Below are 26,732 nucleotides of genomic sequence, written 5' to 3'. Positions count from 1 at the left end.
ATGGCTAATGGGAAGAAAATAAGTATTCAGTATTGTTACTCACAAGGAGAAGAGAAGTTAAAATAAGATTCCACTATGTATCCACTGGATAGCTAAAATAAAACATTGAGAAGAGTAAATGATAGGGAGGATATGGAACTAGAGAGCTTTTTGTACTGCTGGTTGGATTATTAGATCTATTTTAGAAAAAGTGTTAAGCAGTACCTTCTAACTTGGGAACATATATTACTTTGAAGTAATTCTACACATGTGTTTATGGTCATAGAGAAGGATGTGCCATAGTGTCCATTCTAGTTCCATTCATACTATCTAAAAACTGAAATAATGTCAATGCAGAATAATAAAACAGACAAATTGTGTCATATTTATGGAGTGGAATCCTATATGGCAATGAAGATGAGAGAATATACATGGAACAGTCCATATATATATATATATATATATATATATATATATATATATATATATATTATATTTTCATGACGTTTAAGAACAGACAAAAGCAACCTTTGGTAATAGCATACAGAGAAGTGGCTACTCCTAAGTGGGGATATGGAGTGTGGTTGCTAACAGAAGAAGAAACTTCAAGAGTGCTGAGAATATTTTGTACACTGGCTTCCACCATGTATAAGTTCAAAATGTATATTTAGCAACTTGTCTACCATTTCATTTCTAATGACTCAAAAAAGATACTAAATTTGTGTCTTTCAAATTTTTAAAGGGAGAATGTACATTGTTATTCAGAGTTGAAATGTGAATTCTTTAAATTTTGAAGTAAAACCAATCTCAGTCCAAAAGTTTCATATTAAAAGTATGTAATACAGAGATCTGAATTTAATTTTCAAAGGTTTCTTACCAAAACACATAAAATGCAAATTTAAAAATAAAAGTGAAAATGTTTTGGGAGGCGTATGTTTCTAAGACAGACCTTCCAAAGGGGACATCTGAATGTTTGGGCAATGTCCTTTGTATATCTTGTAGAGTTTATGGTGTACAAGAGTTCAGACTCACAAATGTATTAGCTGGAAAGCCACTGTTGTCCTAATTCCAGGCTGTTGTACAGGGAATAAGGGGGATTTCCAAATCCACTACCTTGCTAACTAATCAATTTAGGTTTTTACTGGCACTTCTCTTTTTGACGACTCATCAAAAAACAATGATTGGTGCTGGTTGTGGTGGCCCACGCCGGTAGGATCTGCTGAAAAACCAATGATTGGAATTAATGTGTCATACTATAACTATGCTAAAATGTCATTGATATAAAATGTGAGCATTTTATACTTTAATACAGATTAGGGCACTGGGGCATTGAATTGTGCCTTAGATCATGTATACTCAATCTGATCTAGAGGAGAACGTAAAGATAGAAGAACATATATTTATAGAAAGAAAGAAAGAAATAACAGATACTAATTTCATTTTAAAGCAGAATTGAGACTTTCAAAACCTGGATGAAGTCTTTGTATTTCTTTCAAGAATTGCAGAGGCATGAAGTACTTACTATGAAGTCTAACTCTGTGGCTAACAGTCTATCTTATTCTTGATAACATTTCAAGTTTCTGAGATATCCATGATAAAAAAAACCCCAACCCTCCAGCATTTTGGTTAGGTGGGAATACATGCAGAAAGCCCCATGTATAAAATGGGGCTTTCCCCTAATCCTTCAAAGAACAGGACAGAAAGGGAATATGTGTTCAAAGATTTTCATAACAACCAAAGAAGAAAACTATAACACAGCCATTTGTAATTGCTCTATTTATTAATACATATATCACAAATGTTCACAATATCAATGCATTCTTGTTGGCATGCTAGACAGAGGCATTATTTTTAGGATCTTTAAAAAATATTTTGACTTTCTTTTCCCCTCTACATTCACTTTTAAATTGATCTGATGAGGTCCTCCAAGTCTATAACATCAGTGCAAGGAAAAAAATACAGGAAGAAAAAGAAAGTAAAATAATAGAAATTAGTTGGGGCAAATCAGAAGCAGTATTTGTGCCTTCAGGGGGAGCAACAACATAACCTTGTAACAGGATTATACAGGTTTCATCTGAGAGGAAATCCTATACTAAGCTGTCTCTATACACCCACGTGTGGAACAATTATGAGCAAGGAGGCCACCTAATGCTTAACAACAGTTTCCACCATGCATGCCACATGCTGTTTTCTCCTCACAAATAACTCCTACTATGTCTCTCCACATGTCCTAGGCAGCCTAGAGAAGGTAGGAAAGAATCCCAGGAAAGGGAAAACCAAATCAAATCAGATTAAGCCAAAAAGATAACTACCATCTGCTTATTTACGGAAAGGTGCGTGGCATTCATGGACCACAGCGAGGGGCTGACTAAAACCCCCCTACTACATGCAGGGCCACAAGGGGCCAGTGATGATGTGATAACCAGTCACCTACAGTTGGACCAAGTACATGTGAGAGAGCTGGCACTCAAGGGGCCTTAGGGTGGGGTTCACTATGACTAGCTGCAGGGGGCATGGCTACACTGTGTGGCATAACAGGGCTTCACAAGATGGACACTACACATGATGTGGGCTGAAAGGCAGAGCATAGACTGGATAGGAGTGTCAGTTGCACACGGGGGTGGGCTTTGGGGAGTGGGTAGTGGGAGCAGGGCAGGGATGTTATGTACTGTGCTCTAACATTCTTTGGAAGTCTTTCAGAGATAGCGGCAGTTCCTTTTAAAAACAGGCCTCTTATTCCATAGTTCTTGAAAGACTGTGAGAAAGAGAAAGAGAAAATATGGGAGTTATTCGTATGCAAGGTGAAGGAAGAGTAAGCATCCCCAAGGTTTCACAACGGCATTTACCCCACCTCCTCCCCAGCATATGGATAGGAGATTTCCATACATGGATAACACCAGGTAGCTCAGCAGCTGAGCACTCTTCCTCCCACTTGAAGGGTAGTATGGGCACCAAATGGAAAAATATTCTCCACTGCCACTTACCTTCTCTTTACACCATCTCATACTGATTGGCAGTGATGAACCGGGACAGACAGCAAGCCAGCAGCATGCCAATCAACTGTTGCCAAGGAAAACAAATGAAGAAGAATCTCAAGTCACAGAGATACACCCATCTTCAGTTATAGATGGACTTAGTTTTGATATATAACAACTGTTTATATCTATCTGTCAACACAAAGAATTGTCATGATACTCATGGCTCTCTAGATATAACTTTTAGGAATAGAGGTTTTCTTATGTGGAAAGGGCAAAGGTAAGGAGTGAAGAACACATTGGATTTGAGGTAGTCTGAGTACTGGTATGGGGCCAGTGGGAAGTTCTTAAGTTGGCTACAAAGTCCAGAAGTAGTTCACTCTGGCCATTTCAGAACAACTTGTGATAGCAACTAGCATTAAAATATGATCATGTTGTGAGATTAATACAAAAAAATAATTAAATGACATGGAATTGGTGTGATATTAACAGAAAGGCTAAATTTTAATTCAAAGGCATAGCTTTGAATTATTTGGAAGGCTAAGTATATTTGGCAGACTTCTCAACACAGTATGTCTCTAGTTATACTTGGCTGACAGAATAGTGTTTTGTTTTTTCTTGGTACGAGAATAGAGACAATATTCTTGAATGGGTTCATTTGCCAGTGAGACAACAAAGTCATCACTTTAAGAGGTGGGTGGGGAGAGGGGAAATTGGAAAGTGGAGCTTTAAATGTCTCTTGTTTCTCAATCATGTAGCTATTACTGACCTAAACAGGCCCACATACATTCAGGGTCCACTTCCTAGTTTTCAGGGGGCACACAAAAACTACTCACAGCAGCCTTACCACTTCCACAGAGAACCCTGGTCTCCCCCTTCTTTGTGCCTTGGGTTAGCCTGTGGCACAGGTGAATCTGATGAAAAATGATTCTTGCAGTATCAAGACACCCTTAGTCACATCTTTATTAACCAATAGTCATAAATCAGGTGGATCAGAATTACTTGCAGAGGTGCTCAATGGTACACTTGAGCCCAGAGGCCATTTTCCTTTGGCTAATAGTGCTTTGTCTTTAAGAAACTGGCCATGTCCTGTTGTCTCATAGGTAACAGTCACCTCTAGAGATACAACTACATCATTCCATGCACTTACTGTGGAGTTGCCAAAGGTACCAGAGCTGTAACTTTCAGGTTATGTTGCTGAATGAGAACCTAAATCTAAATTCCTCCAGGAGTGCAAGAACTTTGAAACTTACAACATGTCTCTTTCTAAAAGACTGATAGTTTCCAAGATCAAGAGTTCCAGAATATATTTCACAGTGTCAAAATTAGATTCTAATAAAAAACTAAATAAGTATTGAAAGTGTATAACACATTCGAATATAATAAAATAAAGAATCATCTTTACTACAACTCTTTTTAATATTTTAATTTCAGCTTTCCAGATTTCTTAAGAAAATGGGTTTAATAGGTCAACTATCTTTCCCAAACTATACAGGTAGTCTTCATAAAGATGAATGTTGCAACAGCTCTGTATCTGAGACTAGCCCCACCTCTTTAGGCCCTATATACAGAAAAGGTAACAGGTCTTTTTAAGGGACACCTAAAGAATTACTGGTGTAGAAATAAATCATCCCATCAGATTGTAGGCTCCAATAAAGGCCCTGGAAGGAGGGGCAGGTCAGGAATGAATTGACAGGAATGGGTTCTGCATTTTTTTTGATAAATACCTTTTGCCTTTGAATTAAGGGATTTATTCTCTTTCTTAATAAAAGAAGGGCAAGACAGAAGGGAGAGAAGGAGGAGTGATGGAAAGAGAATAGAGACACATATTACCTCCCCCTTCACCTACTCCCCTCTCTATCCCCTCCTTTATTCCTGCCCAAGCTCCCTTTCTGAAGATGGTAGCTATCAAAACTATAGGGAAAAGACAGGTATGGTGGCTCACACCTATAACCTCAGCATTAGAGAGAGACACCAGGTCCATGTAGGAGGAATGCTTTGAATTGAGTTTAACCTGGGTTACACAGTGAGTTCCTGGAGAGTCTGGGATAAACTGTGAGACTGTTTCCTCCCAAAGAGGAGGAAAGAAACATCCCATCAAAGCATACTCAACTTCTTACAGTAAATTTATAAGGAAGGCAGGATGTGTCTCTCAAGCCCAGACAAATGTACTTTAATTGAGAGGAAAAAGGTAATATGGGCTCTGGGGAGTGCTAGTTCAAACTCTGCCATCCAAATAAGAGCTCTAAGCCAAGTTAGCTAACAAGGGACATGGTGCTTACAAATCAATCAAAAATCTGGACTTAGCACAGTTTTCCTCGAATCATTACACCACCTTTACTATCTGACACAATAGGTATGCAAGAGGCCAGAGTGTAGAAAAAGGGCAAGCAGAAGATGTAAAGTAGATGAAGAAAAGTGAAAGGGGGGAGGGACAGAGAGAGGTGGGAAGAGAGAAAAGCAGGGAGTAGATGCTGCTGATCTGTCCCCACACACTTTGGCATCTGTTTAGGAGAGGAGAGCCAAGGCATAACACGTTAATTCATATCAACCCGCATTTGTAAGGTTTGGCTCTACAGTATCTGAATGAAGTTCGTAAAGCTTGGCCTCTGGGATATTGACTAGGTTCCATGTGGTGATTCTTCCTGAACAGATGTCTTATAAGTGGTTAGCTACAATTGCCCCAGAGAGGTCCTGTATCTATTGGTATCTGGAAGCTGCCTCTTATTTAACAGAAATTTGGAGTTGATGGAGACATATCTAAATCACTGCTGTTGCTAGTACCTCTAGCCAGGAAGACCAGCCATGAACATCTATCCCCCTTCCTCCCATCTGGGAATAGCCAGCCATGCCCAATGTTGTAGAATATTATTTTAAGGTGTGTTACATTTGTTTATGCTCTGGAACACGTGTTTAATGATGTAGAGGTGTGGCTTTATTTATACTGCTTTTGTTTAACTCTGTGAAGCTGTGATTCTTTGTCTGTCTAAAATACCTGATGGTCTAATAAAGAGCTGAACCACCAATAGTGAGGCAGGAGAAAGGATAGGTGTGGCTGTCAGGTGGAGAGAATAAATAGGAGGAGATATCTGGGAGAAAAGGAGAAAGATAAAACAAGGAGAGGAGGACATCAGGGGCTAGCCACTCAGCAATCCAGCTAGCCAGAGTAAAAGTGAAAGTAAGATATACATACAGAAGTGAGAAAAGGAAAAAGCCCAGAGGCAAAAGGTAGCCAGGATAATTTATGTTAAGAAAAGTTGTTAGAAACCAGGCCAGGTATTTATAATTAAAAATAAGCCTCAGGTGTGATTTATTTGGGAGCTGAGTGGCAAGGCCTCCATAGAGCAAGAAGAGTAAAAAGAGTAAAACTACCAACCACCTACAACCATTTCCCCTCCAGGCACAAGCTGAGCACAGTAGGTGTCAAGTCTCTGCTCTTCATGACTATGCAAGTGAACGATTGGGAATGCACAGTGTTAGTGGGCTTTGTGATTTCTCTTCTTATCTCCACATCTGTGTGGCTCTCCAGTGAGACCTAAACCTGCTATAGTGTTTCTATTTTCCTGCTCCTTGGAGTCAAATCTCCTCTGTCAGTGTTCTAGTGTGTCACAAAGCATCTTCAACCATTCCCAAGCCACATATCTCTTTAAGACAGCACAGTTAGCCCAATGATCATCAGGTTAGTTAGCTATTTGTCAAAGAGTAAATTCCTTTACAGGGATGCTTGAGAGAAGCGTAGACAACACTTGACACATCTCATCGATGAATACAGGATCTTCCTACCGTTTCACTTACATACCCATGGCTGCATAGGTATATTCTTAGATAAGAAGCTTCAGCAACAAGATCCCAGGCTCACTGGAGTATTCTTTTCCTTATGTAGACTATCGACATTGTGTCACTTTACTTCTCTAGGGAAGTCAGTTAGGAAGACTTCAGGTGTGTGTGTGTGTGTGTGTGTGTGTGTGTGTGTGTGTGTGTGTGTGTGTACCATACTTCTATATTTCTGGTGTTAATAACCTGTGTTGAGGAAACTATATGCTCAAGGCTGTCAAGTGTATCCTTGCATTTGCATGAGTCACAAGGTTTGAGATCCTTGAAATAGTCCCTAGGCCATTATACAATGCTACTAACTGTTATTACTGAAATGATACAGCAATTGGGAGAAAGTTCAGGGCAGTAACTGCCTTTGAAATGTCTCTGGAGACTGAGTTAATTGCACTGTTTGTGAACCCACTCTGCTTTGTCTGTGTGTTGGCATTTCGGGGCTTTAATTCACTCCACCAGTGTGAAAACAATGAAGTATGTTTCAGGAGGATTTTGAAATTGCAACACAAGAGACACTTACAGTGACTTACTTCACATGCTCTTGGGAGATGACAAGTCACACAGGTTTTGATAACTACTTAGGAAGAAAAGCAGCTCACTTTCTTTAATGCTAAGCTCTGCTTGGCAGAGACATACTAACAAGTTAAGGATCTATTCCCTGGTCTAAGCAAGAGCCATGTAAGTAATAATTTACTAAACTATAAAGTTATAATTTAGCTACATTTGAACTTTCTATTTCAATAAAAACATCTCAGGAACAACCAGGAATAAAGAAAAACTGCATATATATTGCTAAGCAGAACAATAGATGCAGAAGGGGAAAATTAGACTTTGAGATAGCCTCTACAGACATGGAACTCTGAAGACATTACTGAGATATGAACTGGGATTTCTGTGAAAAAATAATCTGTTAGTGTGAAAAAAATCTGAGTTAAACATAAAGTTGTTATTAAGCTGCTAAGTATACATGTTAGTCCTTCTACCTACAGCAATATTATAACAAGGACATATCATTTTTTCAAGATCTCAGAAGCCAGAAAAACAGGACCTCACTGGCTAGAGCAAGGCTAAATTTCAGATTTATCTTAAATGTATTCTATCCTTTAGTATGTTTAGCTTACTTAATTGGCATAATTATGTACCCCACTGGCATGTAAAATGTGAATGGAGATAAAGAGATGGGCATTTTAATACACAAAAAATTAAGTTTCCTCTTAAGAAACACAAGAATCAAATCCAAAGATTAAAATAATGTTCACAATATAGAGATTGCTAACAAATATGAGCTTCCTTTAAAAGGAGCAATATTTAATTATTAGCAATATTTATTTAATTAGCAGAAACTAAAAGAACAAAAAAGGACAGGTCAACCAGGGAAAGACTCTCCCTCAAATCTACACCAGCTGGCTGATATTTGGAGTTGTTTACATTCTGATAAAGCCAGCACCTTGTTCTGTTACCCTCCATTTGACCTGTGAAGAAGCAAGTTGTTTTACTGGACGTAGTCATTAGTTGAACTGTAACCAGTATTCCCTTGACAGCAAAACTTCATTTAAGTTGAAAAAGAAAAAAAAATCAATAAACAGATGACCTGAGGCCTAATGAGCAAGGACCTCTGACCCCATCTATCAGCCTTCCCCAGAGCACAGAAAGACAGACTGAGACTCTGCAGGCCAGGGAGGCAAACAAGCCTGGGAGGCTGGGATAGGCATCACCATCTGAATACCTGGGAGAATGCGATTCCAAACGCCACTCCAGCGATGATCCCCATGTTAGTCTCCATGAAACTGGTCACCAGGTCATAACAGCCCTACAGAGGGAATACGGGAAGTCAAATAAATCATCCAACCAACCAACCAATCAGCCATCCATCCATCCAACCAACCAGCCAACCAACTAACCAACCAAAGCATTTAAACATACAAAAAGTATAGAGGATAGTAAAACAAACCCACACAGGACAGTTCCCCTAATATATATATTCTTGTTTCACTGAGACCTCCCCAATACACATTCCTTGGCAAATTCCAGACATAATTTCACCTATGAACATGTCATTAGTACTATTAAACTTATCAAGAAATACAAAAGTTCTATTAAGTAAACTCTGTAGAGGCATAAAAGGTAACATGCAAAGATCAAAGTTTATTCCAAAACTTTGAACTGAAAATTTCATGAACATAGTCATTAGGCTGGTCATTGTGGTGCACGCCTTTAATCCCAGCATTTGGGAGGCAGAGGCAGGTGTTTGGTTTATGTAGCAAGTTCTAAGCTAGCCAGGGGTAGACAGTGAGATTTTGTCTCAAAACAAAAACAAACACTGCTATTAGCATTTTGTTGATAAATGATGAACTCTTGGATAAAGAGAAATCCTTTGGTCAGAGAAAAGTATTCAAATAAATGCAAATTTTACAGAGTTTGAGTTCTTCCTAGGGAATCCCTTAAGATTTTTTTCTTAATAACAAAATCTACATTCTAGAATCAGGTTTGTCAATATTTACTATGTAACCTTGAGCAAGTCACTTTACCTTTCAGAATGTCACTAACCTTATCCATAAGACCAAGTAAATTTTCTCTTTATCTACAGTCTTCAAATACCATGATGAAATAGAGAAATTAACAGCATTTTTATGTCAAAATTAAGATGTTATTGAAGTAGATTATATTTTATCAACCAAGACCAGGTAGAAAACACCCACTTATTTTGCATGCCTTCTTTGTAGAAGGCAAAAACTGACTATTACTACTAAATACCCCACTTTTAGATCAAAAAGTAGGACTAGAAGTATGCATGTATATACATGTGCATGCATGTGTGTGTATAGATGTACATATATATGGAATTAATCAAATAAACCTATTTCCGAGTTGACTTATTCAGCAAAGAATATAGGGTCTTTTCCAGTAAAGCACTCTGACCTGAATATACAAATTGTGTGAAAAATAGAGACATTTAATGAAGAGAATCAAAGTGGTTTTTGTTTTTCTGGAAGTTTATATTAAGTCATAATATCATCTGAACAACCACCACCACCACCCACTGTCCTTTATTTTTAAATTCCAATTTTGTTTAACAAAGTTCATAGAATGTGGAAATACTGCCAATGCTCTCTGCTCTAAATGGTCTATCATATTCACAGCATCTTTACACAGAGAGAGTACATTAATGTAGAACAGTGCTATAATATTGTTTCAATGTAATTCACAAAACATACTCCTAACTATCTGATAGAAATATGAAGGGAAGTGCGTGCTGGTTCATGGGGGAGTTGTACAATTTGATTCTTTCCAGTAGAAGCTTGCTGATTTCACTTTTACTAGCAATATGAAACATCACATTACTTTCCAAAAGGAAGCAGGAGGGAGAAACACATGTGTTAGGAAGGCTTCAATAGGCAGGAAGATAAGCAGCTATTCTAACACTTTACCAAATGGTGTTGAAAGTGAGCTCCACATCGTCAGCATTAGATTGACCCAAAATATGAAAACACAAGCCTGATCATCCCACACAAATAGAAGCAACAGGGACCATTTTCTTAGTCTGTAAACCAGTTGGCAGAGATTTTTCTGCTCCATCCATCATGGCTTTTAATTCTGTACTTAAATCAAACCTGTGTTTCTTCAAGTATAAAGTATGGTTTCTACTCTTTTTTGGTGGAGAGGGGTGTTCATTTTTGTTTCTCCAGAGAGAAGACTGTAACACTGAGTCTCATATACTCAGCTCTGTTTTTGAACATTTCAAGAGTAACTTTGTTTTTGCTATGCTCATTGTCAGTCAGTAGGAGAAATCACAAACACAAGTAACTGCATGTCATGAGTTCAACACTGGCAAAATAGTTCTCCCTGTTACACCGTGTGTAGTTCTTGAATGAACATCATGGAACTTGTGAGAAATGCCAAACTGGAGGTCCTACCTCAGACTTGTGGAACCACCATCTGCCACATGCTTGGGTTATTCCTTTTTAATATTGTTTAGTGAATTTGAATTTATTTTAGGAAGCTCTCTGGATGTTTCATATGCTCATTACATTTTGAAAAGGAGCTACTCTTCTTTAAAAAAAAACAAAACAAAACCCTAAAAACCCACAAAAATTTACCTAGTTTTACTATAAGAAACCAGATTAATCCATACTATCAGTAATAAAGTAAACCAAAATGAGAAGATGAGAATGATTTATTTTCTCTATGATTCGTCATTTGGCCCTAAAGCCCATTTTCCAAGTAGCACAGCTCTGTAGATGCAAGAATTGCTATGATACTACAACCACAGGTCATGCAAACATTCAACCTCAAGTCCTGCACTAAAGTGTGAGCTTATCTACCCACAACCATCTCTCTCAATTTCCTAATATGAAAGTTTGGCTGTCAAGTATTAGATAAATCTAGAGATTTGCTGAGTCTCCTAGGAAACACTGAGAAACAGAACGGTTAATTTCCTCCCCCTCTCGGTGTATCTAAATCAAAAGTTGCCAATGGAAAAGCATCTGCCAGTGGCTATGTGGAGAAGGCAAGTTTCAGAAAAGTTCTGGAGGAATATCTATAGCTGCCAAACAGAGTCAGTCCTTCTTCCTCTTGCTCTTATAAACTGGCAAGACATTTCTATGGTAGGGCCTCAGCCAGTGCAGTTAGCTAACTGAACCTGCAGACATTTCACATCTTGCTAGCAAAAGAAAATAAATAAATCCTGTGTCCTGAGCCAAACAAGCAATACCCTGTGTAATAGTTCCCACCTGCTCCTACCTGTTCCCCACCAAAAATCTGTATAATAGAGGTTCCCCAGGTTAGCAAGTAAAAGTCAAAATTCATCCTTCTGCATTACCAGAGGGTAGGACACAAAATAGCAAATGATCTAGAGGTATGACCAGCTTATTCTAAAATGCAGGATCCCATAGATCGAGAATGTGACAGTAATTAAGCCCTTCTAAGGGGGAGGATGCAGATATTTATGAGCACCTATTACTACAGTCTCCATTCCATTCTCATCCCCCACTTGATATGGGTATCTGCAAGATGCCAAAAGGAGAAACAATTTGCACCAGAATGTCATGTAGTCATTGAATGAGAAAGTCTAATGAAATTCAGCAGACACATTTTAGCTGTATTCACTTTTTCTCTCCAGGATCCAGGTTAGAGAGAGTACAAAGACAGTGACAGAGTAGTTACATGATTTTCCCAAGTCTTTGGGGTATCTGGGGAACAATAAATTAGGACTGTAGTAGGGATAGGGAGTGAGGTTAAAGTATAGGCTGTCACCAAAATGGCAAAAAAACCCCACTACCTGTCTTTTCTTCTAGAAATAATTTTACAAGTTACAGATACAGTATAGGTTCCATGTTTCCTTGTACTTATTCAAGATGCACTTTGTTTTTTTAACGTGTATGTGGGTATTTACATGTGCACATGCTGTGGAGGCCATAAGAGGACATCAGGTTCCCTGGAGCTGGAGTTATAGGCAGTTGTGGGCCAGCCAACCTCAGTACTGGGAACTGAATTCCTGTCCTATACAATAGTGACAAGCTCTCTTAACCTCAGAGACATCTCTCCAGCCCCTAGCCTTCCTTTCAGAGGATAGTAGAAGGTATTACCTATAAGGGTCATTGTGAGCAACTAAAAGTAATTTCAACATTGTAGAGGTCACATTTGTATCACAGTTAATACCTAGAGTGTCCTCAGTCTGGCACTATGCTTTAGATAATTTATTTCACGCATTCCTCATATTAACTCCAAGGAAGAACTATTATAATCTATAATTTATAGATGGGAAAAACAAACCTAAGAAAGGCTAAGTAACTTTGCCAAGATCCCACAACCAGAAAGTGCCTGATTTAGGATTTAAACTGAGTCTAGCCTCTGAATTCAGATTTCTATGTCCTTAATTTTCACAAAGTATAATATTTGTGAAAAAAAATACCAAAATTTGATGGTGCTGTTTTCACAAGCTACATGAACCAATGCACTCACTTCCGTAGATCACTTCTTGCCATCTATAAATCAAAGTCTCTCATTTGCTAGGTATAGATACACACTCCATAAAATGGCAGCAAAATGATACATAGAGCTGGATACTCAGTTGAGATTACCCATGCAAAAGCCAGACATAATATTATGAGAAGCAAAGGCAGCCTCAAAGAATATTCCAATAGGAGTCAGTTGCTGTTCTTGAGGCTGGGATAGTCAATACCTAATCTTCCTGAATCATACCAACAGCAAAGTAAATTTCAGAATGATACAATGAGCTCCCAGATCAGCCACAACCTTGCAGCATTCCTGTTACAGATCCCAATATAAAATGGGTAAAATACAGAAATGACCTCATAATATTTTAATCTTGAGAGAATAGAATGGCTATCATCTCTTTATGAATTATTCAGTAGGTGGCCCAGATGACACAGAACTGTGAAGATATTAGTGAATAGAATGTTTTCTTGGTAAGAGAACAAAATTTGCCCCATGGTGGATTAACTATAGGCAAATCCAACAGTACATTCTGCTCCATTGTTTCTCAAATCACAGTTTATATAGGGCAGTTCTTTAAATGCTTAAGAATGCTGATAGCATCCCCACACAGTTGAACCATGTCTTCATTGTATTCTTTGAAAAGTGTAATCCAGGATTGATTTCCCTTCTCCCTGACTACTGGAAGTTCATCTCTCCCCTTTGCGCTATGAATGGACTTGCACATCTCTTTCCACCATCCTTTTTTTTTTCTCTGCTTCTTTGGGAATCAGGATGTTGACAGTGAGTTGAATTGGAGCTGTTCATTTCTTTTCCTACAACAGTGAAGTCCCTAAAATAAAGGCCACCCTCCTAGGAGAAGCAGACGCTGTCTGTCAACTCTACTCCATTCTTCCTGCCAAAGACTGGCACCCAGCTGTGAATAATTTCATGTTTCGATGGTATATTAAGTAGAAGAAAGGCACCCAGAAAGAAGAAAGCAAACCTTTTCTGTCTGACACGGGCATCAAGGTTAACAGAAACCATTTGCTAACCCTTCATAGCGGTGCCTGGTAGCTGCTTGCTGTGGGAGAGCCACGTGAGACCAATTGGAGGCACAGCTTCCTCTTTCAGAAGTGAGCAGCCTCAAGTCCTTCTCCTAGACAAGTAAGCACCACAAAGGAAGAAGCTCAACTCCCTCTGAGACTACCCTTTCTAACCTATTTGTCTTAATTTCACAAAAGGAACTGTCCTTGAGAGCACGCAGCACCTGCCTGTCCCACTAGGACTAGGAGGAAGAGATACCTTCTGGTTCACTTTGGTGGCGGCCACAGTCAGATTGTGCAGATCCAGGGGATTACAATCAGTTTCATTCATGCAGCAACTGGGGGGGATGCCGTGTTCCAGGAAGTAGGGGCTGCTGCTCCAGTTGGTATAGTTCTGCACGCCACAGCAGCTCAGCTGTTAACCGGAAAATTAAATGAATTTGAGAGTGCTCGAGCAAACACAGTGGCTTCCTTGCTTCCTGCCCTGAAACTTTTTTTTTTTTAAGACAAAGAGCAGCTAGGCTTCCAATATAGCACACCTACCTTAGGTATGGAAAAATGGACTCAATCTCTACTACCAATCTATCCTTTCCTTGGTGCCCATCTGAGAGCAGAGAAGGAAGTTGAGTCTGCATTATATTGGCTTTCTTACCATCTTCACAGTGAAGTACTAGGTCTTGGCCCTTGCTAAATGTCCACAATTGTTAAGAGTGCTATTAAACACTCAGATGCATACATTAATTCCAGCCAGAATACTGATAGACAGGTAATGGTTTCTCAAAGTTCTCCACTGGTTGCACAATAACCAGTCAATGAATAGCTTAGAGAAGATGGTGTATCTATGGGACAGAAAGGTGCTGTTGGTAATCTGTAGCCTATAACATGCCTGTTTCTGTAAAGGTGTTTTGAGAGCCAGCTATGCCTGTTTGTTTATGTATTGCCTATTGTCCATAGCTCCTCTTGTGCTGTGGTGGCAGAGTTGGTTGTGACACAGAGTATAAGGCACTCACCCATAGCCTAAAGTATTTTCTATTTCTCCCTTAGAAAAGGTTTTTGATCTCTCATGTAGAGATTTGGAAAGCAAATGAGACAAAAATGTTATTGATTGCTAAATCAGAGTATATAGTTCTTTATAGTTTTGAGGTTCCTGAAGTCTGAAATGTCATCAAAATAAAATTTAAAATCTTATTGTTTTAAAATGTAAAAAAAAAATTGAAGTTTAAATGTAATTTCATTGTTATCCCTTTTGCAGGCCATACCTGACAGATCCTTAGTTCCTGCTTGGTCCACTCTCCAGCCTTACTACAGGGCCCCAATAAGTAGATGCTGCTCACCTGATTCTAGAGAGCCAGCCTTCAGGAATGTGCTGTTAGCTAGACTGACACATACACACCACCTAGCTCCTTTCCAATGGTTCAGCTTTTAAGGACAAATGGAGTATTCTTGGCATGCTTAGCACTTTCACCAATACAAGACAGTGTGCTTTCTTGATCTTAACTTCCTAGAAAGACAAATCCTGGACAAATGTTCAGAATCAACTCTTCAGAACAGAACTGGACCAAGAGTTAGAGAATGAGAATGAACAGTATATGCAACTGGTCTAACCTACCAGGCCTAGAGGTCTAAGCCCAGAGTATTATATGCAAACTCCATTCTCAGCTCTTTTACTGAAACTTACACTGCGCTGAACATGGTCCACTGCCCGGCTCCTCTCATCATTGCCATTGTAGTTCTGCATGGCATCCGTGTAAGTCCTCAGGAAGGTATCCTTGATCTATGGAAGACAAAGGGGAATGTAGTTTCAGTCCTCTGTGCCGAAACTGCCCCAGCACCATTTCATTTCCCTGAAATTTTCTCAGGAAGTACTGACTAGGAAGGGAAAGCCCTGTTTTCTGAGACAAAGGAGCTCAGAAAATTCAGATTTAACTAGCCAAGGAATTTAAAGAAAAAAAAAGAGTTGGTTTCAACTACCAATTTAGAGGGAACAAGGCCTGTCAGATGGCACACTGAAGTCGCTAGGTGGCTTCTGAAATGACCATAAGGGTGACTGGCCAAACCTCAGGCATGGTTTTTCTAGTTACTTTTCTTTGAATTGATTCATACCAAACTTCCTTTCTATAGCCTTCTTTGACTTTATGCAGACAGAATTGTAGCAGACAGGCCACCAGCAGGGTGGGAAGACTGAGGTTTTAGCTCCAAACTGACCTCTATTCTACCTTACTGGAGTGGGACAAAAATCCATCATTCACTTAAACTGTAATTACCAAGGCCAAAAGAAAAGAGACTAAAAGACAAGTGCTTTTCTTGTTAGTAGAAAGTTAATGAAACCCTTTCTCATTGTCAGTGAACACATTTGCCTTTGGAATCATTTTTAAGTTCCATCTGTTTGAAAATCTGAGGAAGGTAAGGTGTTAGGTATATTACTAGGTCACGTGGCTTATGGTAAAACTAACCTGATTGATGAGATGCCTATGGATTAGGAAAACAGCAAGTGGTAATAATTATCTGGTGGCAAGCTTAAAGCTAAATATGTTAACTATCCCAATTAGGCATATTCCTTGCTAATTTCTGGAAGTAATGTCCATGGGATAGTTATAAGAGATAGACACTAGCTATGGGACAAGGGGAAGTGGCTACCAGACCCAACTCTGTCACCTCATTTTCCTCCTGTGTTGTTTCTCAGGGTGGGGAGTTGTATACAGAATAGACCGTGTATCACCCTGAAGACATATGTTCAAGAAACAAGACTGCAGCTTCCCAGTAGGCAATCCAGGCTTCTTTACAACATTAGTCCAAGTAAATGGTACCGGATGTGACCTACTGTTACCCCATGAGTTTCGACACTTAGCCAAAGTCAACCTTTATTTGTGATCAAGATGAGATTGCAATCCCTAGAGACTATGATGAAAGGGAGAAGAGGACTTCTGGTTTTTACACATGCACGTAGGCTATCTGTCAGGGCTTTTGAGGTCACAACTTCATCCCATTTCTCTTCATCTGATAGTAAGAATGGGAAGTCTACCTCTAGATTCAGCATCACAGATTCTGGAACTTAGCTTTGGCATTTGGGATACTACCTACAGTCAAGGGCAAAATCAGGACAATAGGGAAAGGAACAGAGCATATAAAAGGCATGTTCCCAGGAAATGTAACTCAGCATGCAAAAACAGGGCCTAGGAAAACATGCTGCTAGACATTAAGACTCAGTCACACTATTGCTCAGTGCATTCAACCCATGTGGTGTTATTTCTTCCGTTACTAAGCATCTGTCTACTACCATGTTCCTGGTCTTTATGTGCTATAATAATGGATTTATAAGCAAGACGATTATCTCAGCTTGCCTCTAGTGTCAGAAATCTTACAGACTCACACGTGTGCTTTGTGGAAATAGCTACTTTCAAAGGAATATGAAATCCATATTGGAAGTCCCTGCTTTAAAACAGAGAGGGTAATCATTTTATGAAAGCACTGCAGAGAACACTCAAGTGAGGATCCACGATGAAGAGTGTAAAAGCTCAGGGGAAGTTCCTGGCTAGCCTGTATGCACCCTTTACACATTCCATTCATTTTCAAAACTCCTCTTCACAAAGCCTCTTAAACTGAGTTGTCCACCACCAGTATACTTACCTCATGACGAAAGACAAATCCAGAAATGCCAGCTACAAGCTCAGCCAGGAACACCAGGGAGAGGAACATGGCATACTAAAATCAAAGCAAGCAAGCACAAAGTCACAAGGCAGGATTAAGAAGAGGGCTCAAAAGGGCTGAAAAAAATGGTTCATCAGTTAAGAGCACACGCTGCTTTTTAGAGGACCCAAGTTCAGTTCATAGCATCAATGTCAGGTCACTCACAACTGCCTCTAATTCTAGCTCCGAGGGTATCCAATGCCTCTTGCCTCTGTGGGATTGCACTCACATGTGCATATGAAAACACAGACACAGACCCCACCCCTCACACAGTGACAGAGACATAGACAGACAAAGACATACATACAGACAGACAGACAGACAGACAGACAGACAGACAGACAGACAGACACAGAGAAAAAATAAACCTTAAAAAGAGGGCTTTTTCAGGGTGAGCATCTTTCTGCTAGGGGCAATTAGACAACTCCTTATTATCCCTAGCGAAAATTCAGAAATGTAAATAGCTTTCTTGGAATTTCACACATGAGTATCAACATAGAAAACTGTCTTTTTAATATGCACAAACATTTTGGGGCTTGGATGTTGAGGAGAGCTCAACTGACACTGACACTGTGCCTATCAGCTCAGACTAATCAGTAGAAACCTGAAATGATCATCCACTCCAAAGTGTTACCTACCTTTAATATGAAAATATTTATGCTAGAACAAAATATTGGCTCTGCAGGTCATAGAATATAACTCTGTCTTGTTTGGGACACTTTTCAACTAACTTCTTCCTAATGGTGAGCTAGCAAGTGCAAAATCAACCTATGCAGATAACATTATTTCCTTTTTATGCTCTTTTTGCATGGACCTTAGGACCTCAGTACTATACCACTGAGCTGCCACCCCAACCCAGCCTGTTCTATTTTGTAACTGCTCCAATTACTGGAATAACTTCTATGCCCCTGGCCATACCTCTACCTTCTTCCAATTTCCATTTGCTAGTACTGGTTCTGCTTTCAGCAAGTAGTATACATATAGTAACCATTTGTACCTATGAACATGGCCAGGTTCCTGACACTTTGAATTTAGGCAAACTTCTCCAATTTATTGGGTACATATCATAGTAAGTGACTACAAACCCACTTAATTTGAAAGTGTACCTTCTTATCTGTTGTCAAAGGCCAGAATGTGTATAGAGGGATGTGCCTCTTCACTATTTTAGTTATCCTTGAACACTGTACCCTTAACAGGTGCTTGACTCTGGGTTGAATGGTATAGCCTCTAAGAAAGCAAGTATAAGACACTAATAATAATAATCCCAAGTCTTTCTCATCTATTCTACCTGCACTTCCCAATTTGAAACACACACACTCTTTGTCTATGTCTGTTTCTCCCTCTCTCTGTACACATTCAGGCAAACCTCTGAGTTCAAGGATGTTACACAGCACTCTGCATCATGAAGGCTTTCCCCCTATTCTGACTTTGCAAAACAGACAAAAGGAAGAGGAATTAATTCCTTATCAACAAGTCAGATGTCTTATGACCTGCTTCTTCTCTTATCAAAATGAAATATAGCAGTTCTGAATGTTTGTAATGACCCTAATTAATGATCTGAATGGACTACACAAGGCCATATAACTTACATATAATCTGTACATGTGACTTATAAGTATACAAATATGCATAGGATCATAATAATTATTCTTAGTGACACATACTTTAAAATAAGGAAGTACTGGATTAAAATAGTTATTTTTGTATGTATTAACAAAATTCTCAACAAACAGCACAATCAATAAAATGTAAAGCATGCGGTTATGATGACCTAGGTACATAATGTCTCTCTAAACCTCATAGAAACTTTGATCAGAGGTATCATTATTCTGTGGAGAGTCACATACAAAGCCTACCATCTACCCAAAAGTTCTGTGGGAAGATAACTATCAGAAGGCAGCTGGGAGAAAGGACATCTATCTCTGTGTTCAGACATCCTTTTTGGGCCTCCATATTGGACCAATTGTTATCATTCGTGATTTTTCAGTTATTAAGGCTAAGGCTAAGGAGGATCAAAAGATTCTAATGACTGCTAACAGCACAGTAAGAGTCTTTCAGCAGTCTGTCTTTACCTGGGGATACATCACTGCTCTGTCTACATGATTGTACAGGCCTTGGCAGCCAATTCTTGTCATTGCATCAGCACCTGAGTAAGTTTCTAGCTTAGTTCAAATCCCATAGCAATGGGCCAGAGAGTGTGAGTAGAGAGAAATGCATACACAGGCATCTTCACTTGACAAGACTCGAGGATGTAGGGAGGCCTGCTCCAATGGGATCTTGGACATGGAAGGCTGCTTGTGCTTGGGAAGATCCCTTGCTCACATCGAATGCCTGAGGAGATTTCCAAGCCAGAGTTCAACGCTAGCACAAGTCATGCCAAGAAGACATTAATCATCACTGGAATTGATGGCCAGTGCTTTGCCAATCTACCTCAGGAAGCTGGGACTATGTATATTGTGCCAGGCTGTGTCTGGGGTTGAAGGATGGATTAGTTAAGAGTCTGGTGTAAAATTAAAATCAATGAATATTGAAGTCTTCTTTCGTGTGTGTGGCTTCAAGAAGGGCTACTTAACCATCAGGTGGATTTATTGCCTTACAAAAATAACTGAGAAAGCACATTATTCTGAGACATACTTACCAGTTTCAGCATCCATGGGCTACCACGGCATGTAGCGAAGCATCCAAAGAGGCCAAAAACCACGATAGTGGTGCCGGTTCCAATGAGCACATAGGGAGCATTTGTGGAGTTCTCAGCAATCAGGGAGATATAGGTGCCCAAAGTAAGCTTTCCCCAGACTCCAACAGCCAACAGGATCACCCCAGTGATCTGCAAAAGGAGGAGAAGACAGCATGAAGCTATTGGCAAAAGAGGTGTCTTTGTTACTCTTCTATTGCTGTGAAAGAGAGACCATGATCAGGGCAACTTATAGAAGAGTCTACTGGGGGCTTACAGATGCATCATTATCATGGTGGGAAGCATGGAAGTGGGCAGTGAGGGACAGTATTGCAACGGTAGCTGAGAGCTGACATCCTGATCCATAAGCACAGGCAAAGAGGGAGAACTAAGAATGACATGGGATTTTGAAACCTCAAAGCCTGGCCCCAATGGCATACTTCCCCCAACAAGGCCATACCTCCTAATTGTTCCCAACCAGTTCTGTCAACAGAGGGAGTACAATTATACACAAATATAACATCCAAATTCATGGGCCATTCTCATTCAAACCACCATAGACATAGAGCAATGAGACCATAGTTCAAGAATCAAGCTTCCATGAAGCAAGATGTACTTGCTGACAGATTCCCTGAACAGCAAAAAAATGTCAGAGACCATTAGCCAAAACTGTCACAGAGTAAAGGCACATTGATTGGTGGGTAATTAGACCTGCCCCCTACATATCCTGAATGTAGTTTTTATATTAATTGGAAATCAAGTCAATAAAGGCCAATTTTAAAAAGCTGTTTAAAGAAGACACTTCTGAGAGACATTCCTCCAGTGTGCGCCCATCTGACACTGAGCTAGGCATGCTCCCAGAAAGAATGCTGGCTCCTTTCTTCAATGGGGTGTGGTAGTAGAGCTACCACATTTTATGAGCAAGGATATTCTCCTTGTCCATGAGCATCAAATCTATACAAAGAAAATAGTCTACATAGTTTTGAATCCCTGTTGCTGTGTCGCCTCACAATACTTTATTCATTACAAAGCAACGGAAGACTCTGAATATCCATCTCTTGGTATTGTTTAGAATGTGATTTGTCAAATGTCATCAACCATTTCGACTGAAAGCTTTCCAACATTCCCTTTGCATTTATCAGGCCCTTACCTATGGAAGTAGGCTTAGGGCTGTGTGTTTGGCCCTACTTTCCATTCCCTGTATGTTCCAGGCTTCAGAAATTATGACTGGTGAAGCCATGAGTTGCTTTGTGTCCTGACTACCCCACAGTTGCTATATTCTTCGACTCACTAATAGCTTTGTGACATATTCAAAAGTTTCAGTTTTCAAATACTACTACTTTGGCAACTGAGGCCAAGTATTTCCCCAGTTTGGTCCCACCTTACAGCTAGAGGTTTCCCATTTCAGACCTCAGATTCCTGCCAGTCTACTCAAAAGAAGAGGCAAGATGAGAAACTTGAGAAAACCAGCAACACACACACACACACACACACACACACACACACACACACACACACACACGATACATGACTTTTTGAAACAAGAAAAGGCATAGAGCAGTGTTAACACTGCACATTGTATAATTAGGCTTCACTTGAACTTTGATAAAATGCATATGAGATTTGTTATGGTGATAACTCCCTTGTCTTGCACCAGTAGCCTACTTTATATGTCAGTGTGCATGACAGAATTACGTATTGTGTGAGGAAAGAGTAAAGATATGGTGCAGACTTGAGGAGAAAGCATTTGACACTAATTTTGAGTGGGGGGGGGCACAGCGGAGGCTGAATGCCAATGGGAATGGTACTGTGAATTAAAACCAAGAATGCAGATATTGCCAAGAGTTTCACGTCCTCTGCTGACACCTGGTGGTCATTTTAAAAAAGCACCTTCACGGAACAGTTTTCCTTCGTCCTGGAGCCATCTCTCCAGCCAGTTTCCTTAGCCACACTCTGGCAAATAGAAACCTAAAAATGGTCTTTACCCACCAGAAATGCCTATGTTACTGGGGGTAAAGACAGACCACGCTGGGAAAATAAGATGCCTGCCACCAATCTTCTACTTGCCAATTAGCTACAAAGAATTCCACAGTAACTGAATTCTAGGATTTTCAACAGCAAGGGAAAGAAGGCCTGAGCATGGTACATATGACAACTGACATGTGTGTTGGATGGCTGCAGTGGTAGCCACAGGCAACACACACACACACACACACACACACACACACACACACACACACACACAGAGAGAGAGAGAGAGAGAGAGAGAGAGAGAGAGAGAGAGAGAGAGAGAGAGATTGTGATGGAGGCTAAGGGGAAAGTGTCAGTATAGTCTGGGCACAGCTCAAAGTTATACTACTAGCTTCTACTAATATAGATTCTGAAACAAGGCTGAATAAAACAATATTAGTAGCATTAGAAAAGGTGTATCAGTGCTGGGGGTATTAGCTCAGTCATACATTCCAGCATGAATGAAAATCTTAGTTCAATATCTAGTACAGGAGAGAAAAAAAAACTGAAACGTTAGATCAGACTTAAAAAATAGCATATGTTACTTTAAAATTATAATGAAAGAGAGTCATGGAGAGGTTTGGCCATATGCCACAGTATTCCCAAAGGCTCCTGGAAGAGACTCGCTAGGCTTCATTTTCATCATAAACTAGATATTTGAGAAGCAGGCAGCAGACATAAGTCATTCTCCTTGTTCCTATAGGTCATACCAAGTCGTATGATCTGGCAGGCTCCTTGCCAATTCTGCACCATCTTGATCTTTCTCAGGAGTCTGGAGTCATGTGATACCTTCCCACTCTGTCAGTGCATAGAGCGCAGATCTGACCGATTGCTATAGCTGTACACACGCTATGCCGGGTTTGAGTGTGAAAGGGCAGACACCCCAAGTCTTCACTCTAATTCCCTAACACCTAGCTTGGGAGCTCCACCCTCTGAATGAACATGGCCAATCACTCTAATAATGACATGAGTTCCTATTTAGCATATCAACAGTTAAGAAACATTTAAGCTGGGCGTTGGTGGTGCATGCCTTTAATCCCAGCACTCGGGAGGCAGAGGCAGGTGGATCTCTGTGAGTTTGAGGCCAGCCTGGTCTCCAGAGAGAGTGCCAGGACAGCCTCCAAAGCTACACAGAGAAACCCTGTCTTGAAAAACCAAAAAAGAGAAACATTTAAAAGGGTAACAAGGAATTAAGTTATAGGGGTATAAGCTACATCTAAGAGCCCCATCCTAAGATGCTGTGTGGGATCGAAGGCATTGTATTTAAGTACTAATAAAAAGAAACACCAAAGGGAGAGCAGGCAGAAATCTCAGCTGGATCACATTTCATGTGAAAGCTATGAATCGACCATCCCAGAACGTCACAGGTTAATTTGTTCTTGGTGACTACACATAGAAGTACCCTACACTATCCTTCTTCCACTCCCATGGCTCTGTAACTTGGAAAAATACAAGATGTAGAAAGTCTATGGCAATTATCAATATTTAAAATACAGTTCCCTCACATGTCAGATTTTAAGAGGAAAAGAAGGCATGGAAGTATTTTTGAACTTAGGTGAATGTGTTTGCATGTTTTCTGTAGCATTGGGGACATGACTGTGGTGGGTATTGAAAGGAGCCAGGCTAGCAAAGAAATTAGAAGCCTCCATTATCTTAGGACTTTTCTTTAAACTTTGAGAAGTATCCCCATTATATTTACAACTTTGCCTTTTTTTTACCAGTAATATATTTGTATACCTAGTATACTAAAGTGGACCAAGAATTAGAATACATAGAGGTTTCTAGTGGCTTGGGAATCCACTCAAGGATAGGCAACAAAAAGGGACTCAGTGTATTTAAAAGGGGGTATATTCTAGTATATGTCTAGGGGGTCAGGAGACAAGGGCTTGCAATACTCTAGGAAATTCTGTGACTTTGACCAAATCACCAAGGCTTTCTGGGTCTCAGTTCCCTCCCCAGGAAGACCAGGAGGTAAACAGATCTGATTTTCCAGCGACATGGTTCTAATATTCCGATTTGAGAAAGCTGAGTCTCAAACTTAAGGTGCTTACTAACTGCAATAAATTTATATGTGTGGTTTGGGGAAAATAAACAAAAGAAAGTTTACATGGTTGTCTTTGTGCTGGACAAACCATTAGCCACAGGATAAGCCAGTCAGTCCATTTCTCAATGTAAAGCTCTGTTTGGGCACCTTTCTGTGAGCCATCAAGCTCTCAGATCAGAGAAGGGAGGAAAATGAATACCCACTGAATTACATACATACTGCTATCCCAACAGCCATATGTTTCTTGGCATAACCACAGCTTTCCTTTTAACATAAAGATAGCTGTTATCTCAATAGCAATAAGACACTACTACAAACTCCTTCTTCCCGAGTAAGTTAATTTTGCCAATTCAATTCTTCAGCTTTACCTTATGCATGCACAGGTATGTGTGTGAACATGTAAGTGTGTATGCACAGCCATGCATCCATGTGCTTGCATGCATGTGCATGTAACAGCACAAATGTGGAAGGCAGCACATATTGCATGGCTGATACTTTATCATTATAAAGGAGCAGGGAAGGTGAGACCTGAGAAAAGAGACCACCTTAATTGCTGCTTTGTTCAAACTGAATTAGAGGACCAGTCAGAGCTCCAGAGCTCATGTGGTCCAGGCTGTTTTCTGTGTGGCTTGATAGGACCAAAGGCCATATATGTACCATGTTCAGAAGACAGTTGCAAGTATGGGGCTTGAGCTCATGAGTCAGTAATGGTTGCAGGTCTGGGGGAATCATGTTGTCTGGAAACAGAAGAGGAGAGTGGAAAGAAGGTCATGGTGTAGAGTGTTAGAAAATAATGCTGGAAGATGGAAATGGTGAGAGGATACAGAACCAAATGCCATGCCTATAAAGGGGGCTCTCAATATGAGAAGAAGCTATTGAAGAGAGGGATCACTCCTGCTTTAAATGCATTTTGGAAACAAAATACCAGCATATGTAGTATGTATCTATTGCTCAATGTTGCTCTCACTGGTAGTAGGTTTTAATTTATGTATGTTTACCTTTACTGGAATATACTTTGACATTTGTTATCATTGTATATAGTTTTTTCATCAGGCTTAAAACCTTCTTTAGACTAAAAGAGGAATTGTAGTGGCGTCTTGTCTGTAAACCTATAATGGTGGCCACACCCCTTTGGGCATGGCTTCAGGTGGACGGAGGTGGAAAGAGGAAAGCATGAGGTATGGTCTCTCTCACGCAGGCTCTTTCTCTTGGGTCAGCAGATCTGAATGGAAGGTCAGAGAAACATTGTGGTGGTTCTTTATTATTATCTGTCTAAGTTGTTCCCCAATAAACACCCATTTATCATTTATCTTGGGTCTAGTGAAATCATTAACCCTCACCTTCAAGCATAGTTTTCTGACTCCAGGAATGTTCAATAGCAGCTGCGGTACTCTTTCTTTACACATTCTGAAAAGCCTGTATCTTCCTTACATTTCTTTTATTGCTGTGAAGAGGCACTGTGACCAAGGCAACTTACTGAAGAAAGTTTATTGGAAGCTTGCAGATCTAGAGGGTTAGAGTCCATGACCATCATGGTGGGTAACATGGCAGCAGGCAGACACACACCCACACCCACACACCTACACACCCACACCCACACACCTACACCTACACACACACACACACACACACACACACACACACACACAGAGAGAGAGAGAGAGAGAGAGAGAGAGAGAGAGAGAGAGAGAGAGAGAGAGCAGACTAACTGGGAAAGGAATGGGCTTTTGAAACCTCTGCCAATGAGGCCACACCTTCCTAATCCTTCCTAAACGGTTCTACCAAATGGGGACCAATTATTTATACATATGAGCCTATGGGGGGCACCACAGCCCACTAAGACTATATTTTGCATGGAAATATCACTTCATCCTATACTAATTCAATAGACTTCAGATTTCCAGAAAAATATAATAATTTGTCACAATTTCTAACTACTATTTTGATTTTATGAGTGACCATATAGCCAACTTCTATAGTGCAGATTTCTTAACAGGTTATAGATCCTTTTGAAGATAAGAAAGATCTTTGAAAGACACTACAAAGAGTTCGAAATTCAGCTCTGGCTGTGCGTCCAGCAGACTTTTCATGTGCTTCGTGAAGCAGGTGATCATTTCACAGGAAATGGCTCCGGGCATGTTGTAAGACTAGCAAACTGTACTCCTTTTTCCAATTATCTTTTTAAGTTGTAGCCATCAGCTTGCATCAGTCAGGATGCACATATGTGCCTTAGCTTGCCATCTATAAAGTCACAAATCCAGACCCAGTGACATCTGCATGGCCCCTTATAGTGTTAGAGGGTTTTGTTTGTTTTGCTTTTGTTTTTGTTTCTTCTCTTCTTTGAAGTGCCCGTGGGGCCAAGATTTCACTCCAGTCAAGGAAACAGGTAGACTGATTACAGATCTTCACCTCTCCTTCAGCACCTCCAAATCCAATCCCCTAGTTTCATCTCCATCTCCGTAGCAGAACACCTGCTACATCTTCCACTCTCCCCACCCCATTTTCCATGAATCACACAGATCTTCCCCTTGAAACTCCCTTCCCTGCCATCCAAT

General features: G+C 40.1%; 1 protein-coding gene across 1 annotated transcript in view; it reads right to left on the bottom strand.

Annotated features, from left to right (window-relative positions):
* Positions 1 to 1,736: 1,736 nt before the first annotated feature.
* The window catches only part of Tspan7 (tetraspanin 7), a 111,661-nt gene continuing 86,665 nt past the window's right edge, over positions 1,737 to 26,732 (bottom strand). The window contains exons 2-8 of the mRNA XM_027433244.2: positions 20,088 to 20,276; positions 17,390 to 17,464; positions 15,441 to 15,536; positions 14,022 to 14,177; positions 8,509 to 8,592; positions 2,964 to 3,039; positions 1,737 to 2,734 (exon numbers count right to left, since the gene is read on the bottom strand). Of these exons, the coding sequence (XP_027289045.1) occupies positions 2,971 to 3,039; positions 8,509 to 8,592; positions 14,022 to 14,177; positions 15,441 to 15,536; positions 17,390 to 17,464; positions 20,088 to 20,276 (669 nt within the window). The 3' untranslated portion in view covers positions 1,737 to 2,734; positions 2,964 to 2,970. The remainder of the gene's footprint in view (positions 2,735 to 2,963; positions 3,040 to 8,508; positions 8,593 to 14,021; positions 14,178 to 15,440; positions 15,537 to 17,389; positions 17,465 to 20,087; positions 20,277 to 26,732) is intronic.

Source organism: Cricetulus griseus, chromosome X, assembly GCF_003668045.3.
Source record: "Cricetulus griseus strain 17A/GY chromosome X, alternate assembly CriGri-PICRH-1.0, whole genome shotgun sequence".
In the NCBI taxonomy this organism is placed as follows: Eukaryota; Metazoa; Chordata; class Mammalia; order Rodentia; family Cricetidae; genus Cricetulus; species Cricetulus griseus.
The sequence above is the reverse complement of the archived record's forward strand: the minus strand, read 5'-3'. Positions and strand labels throughout refer to the sequence as shown.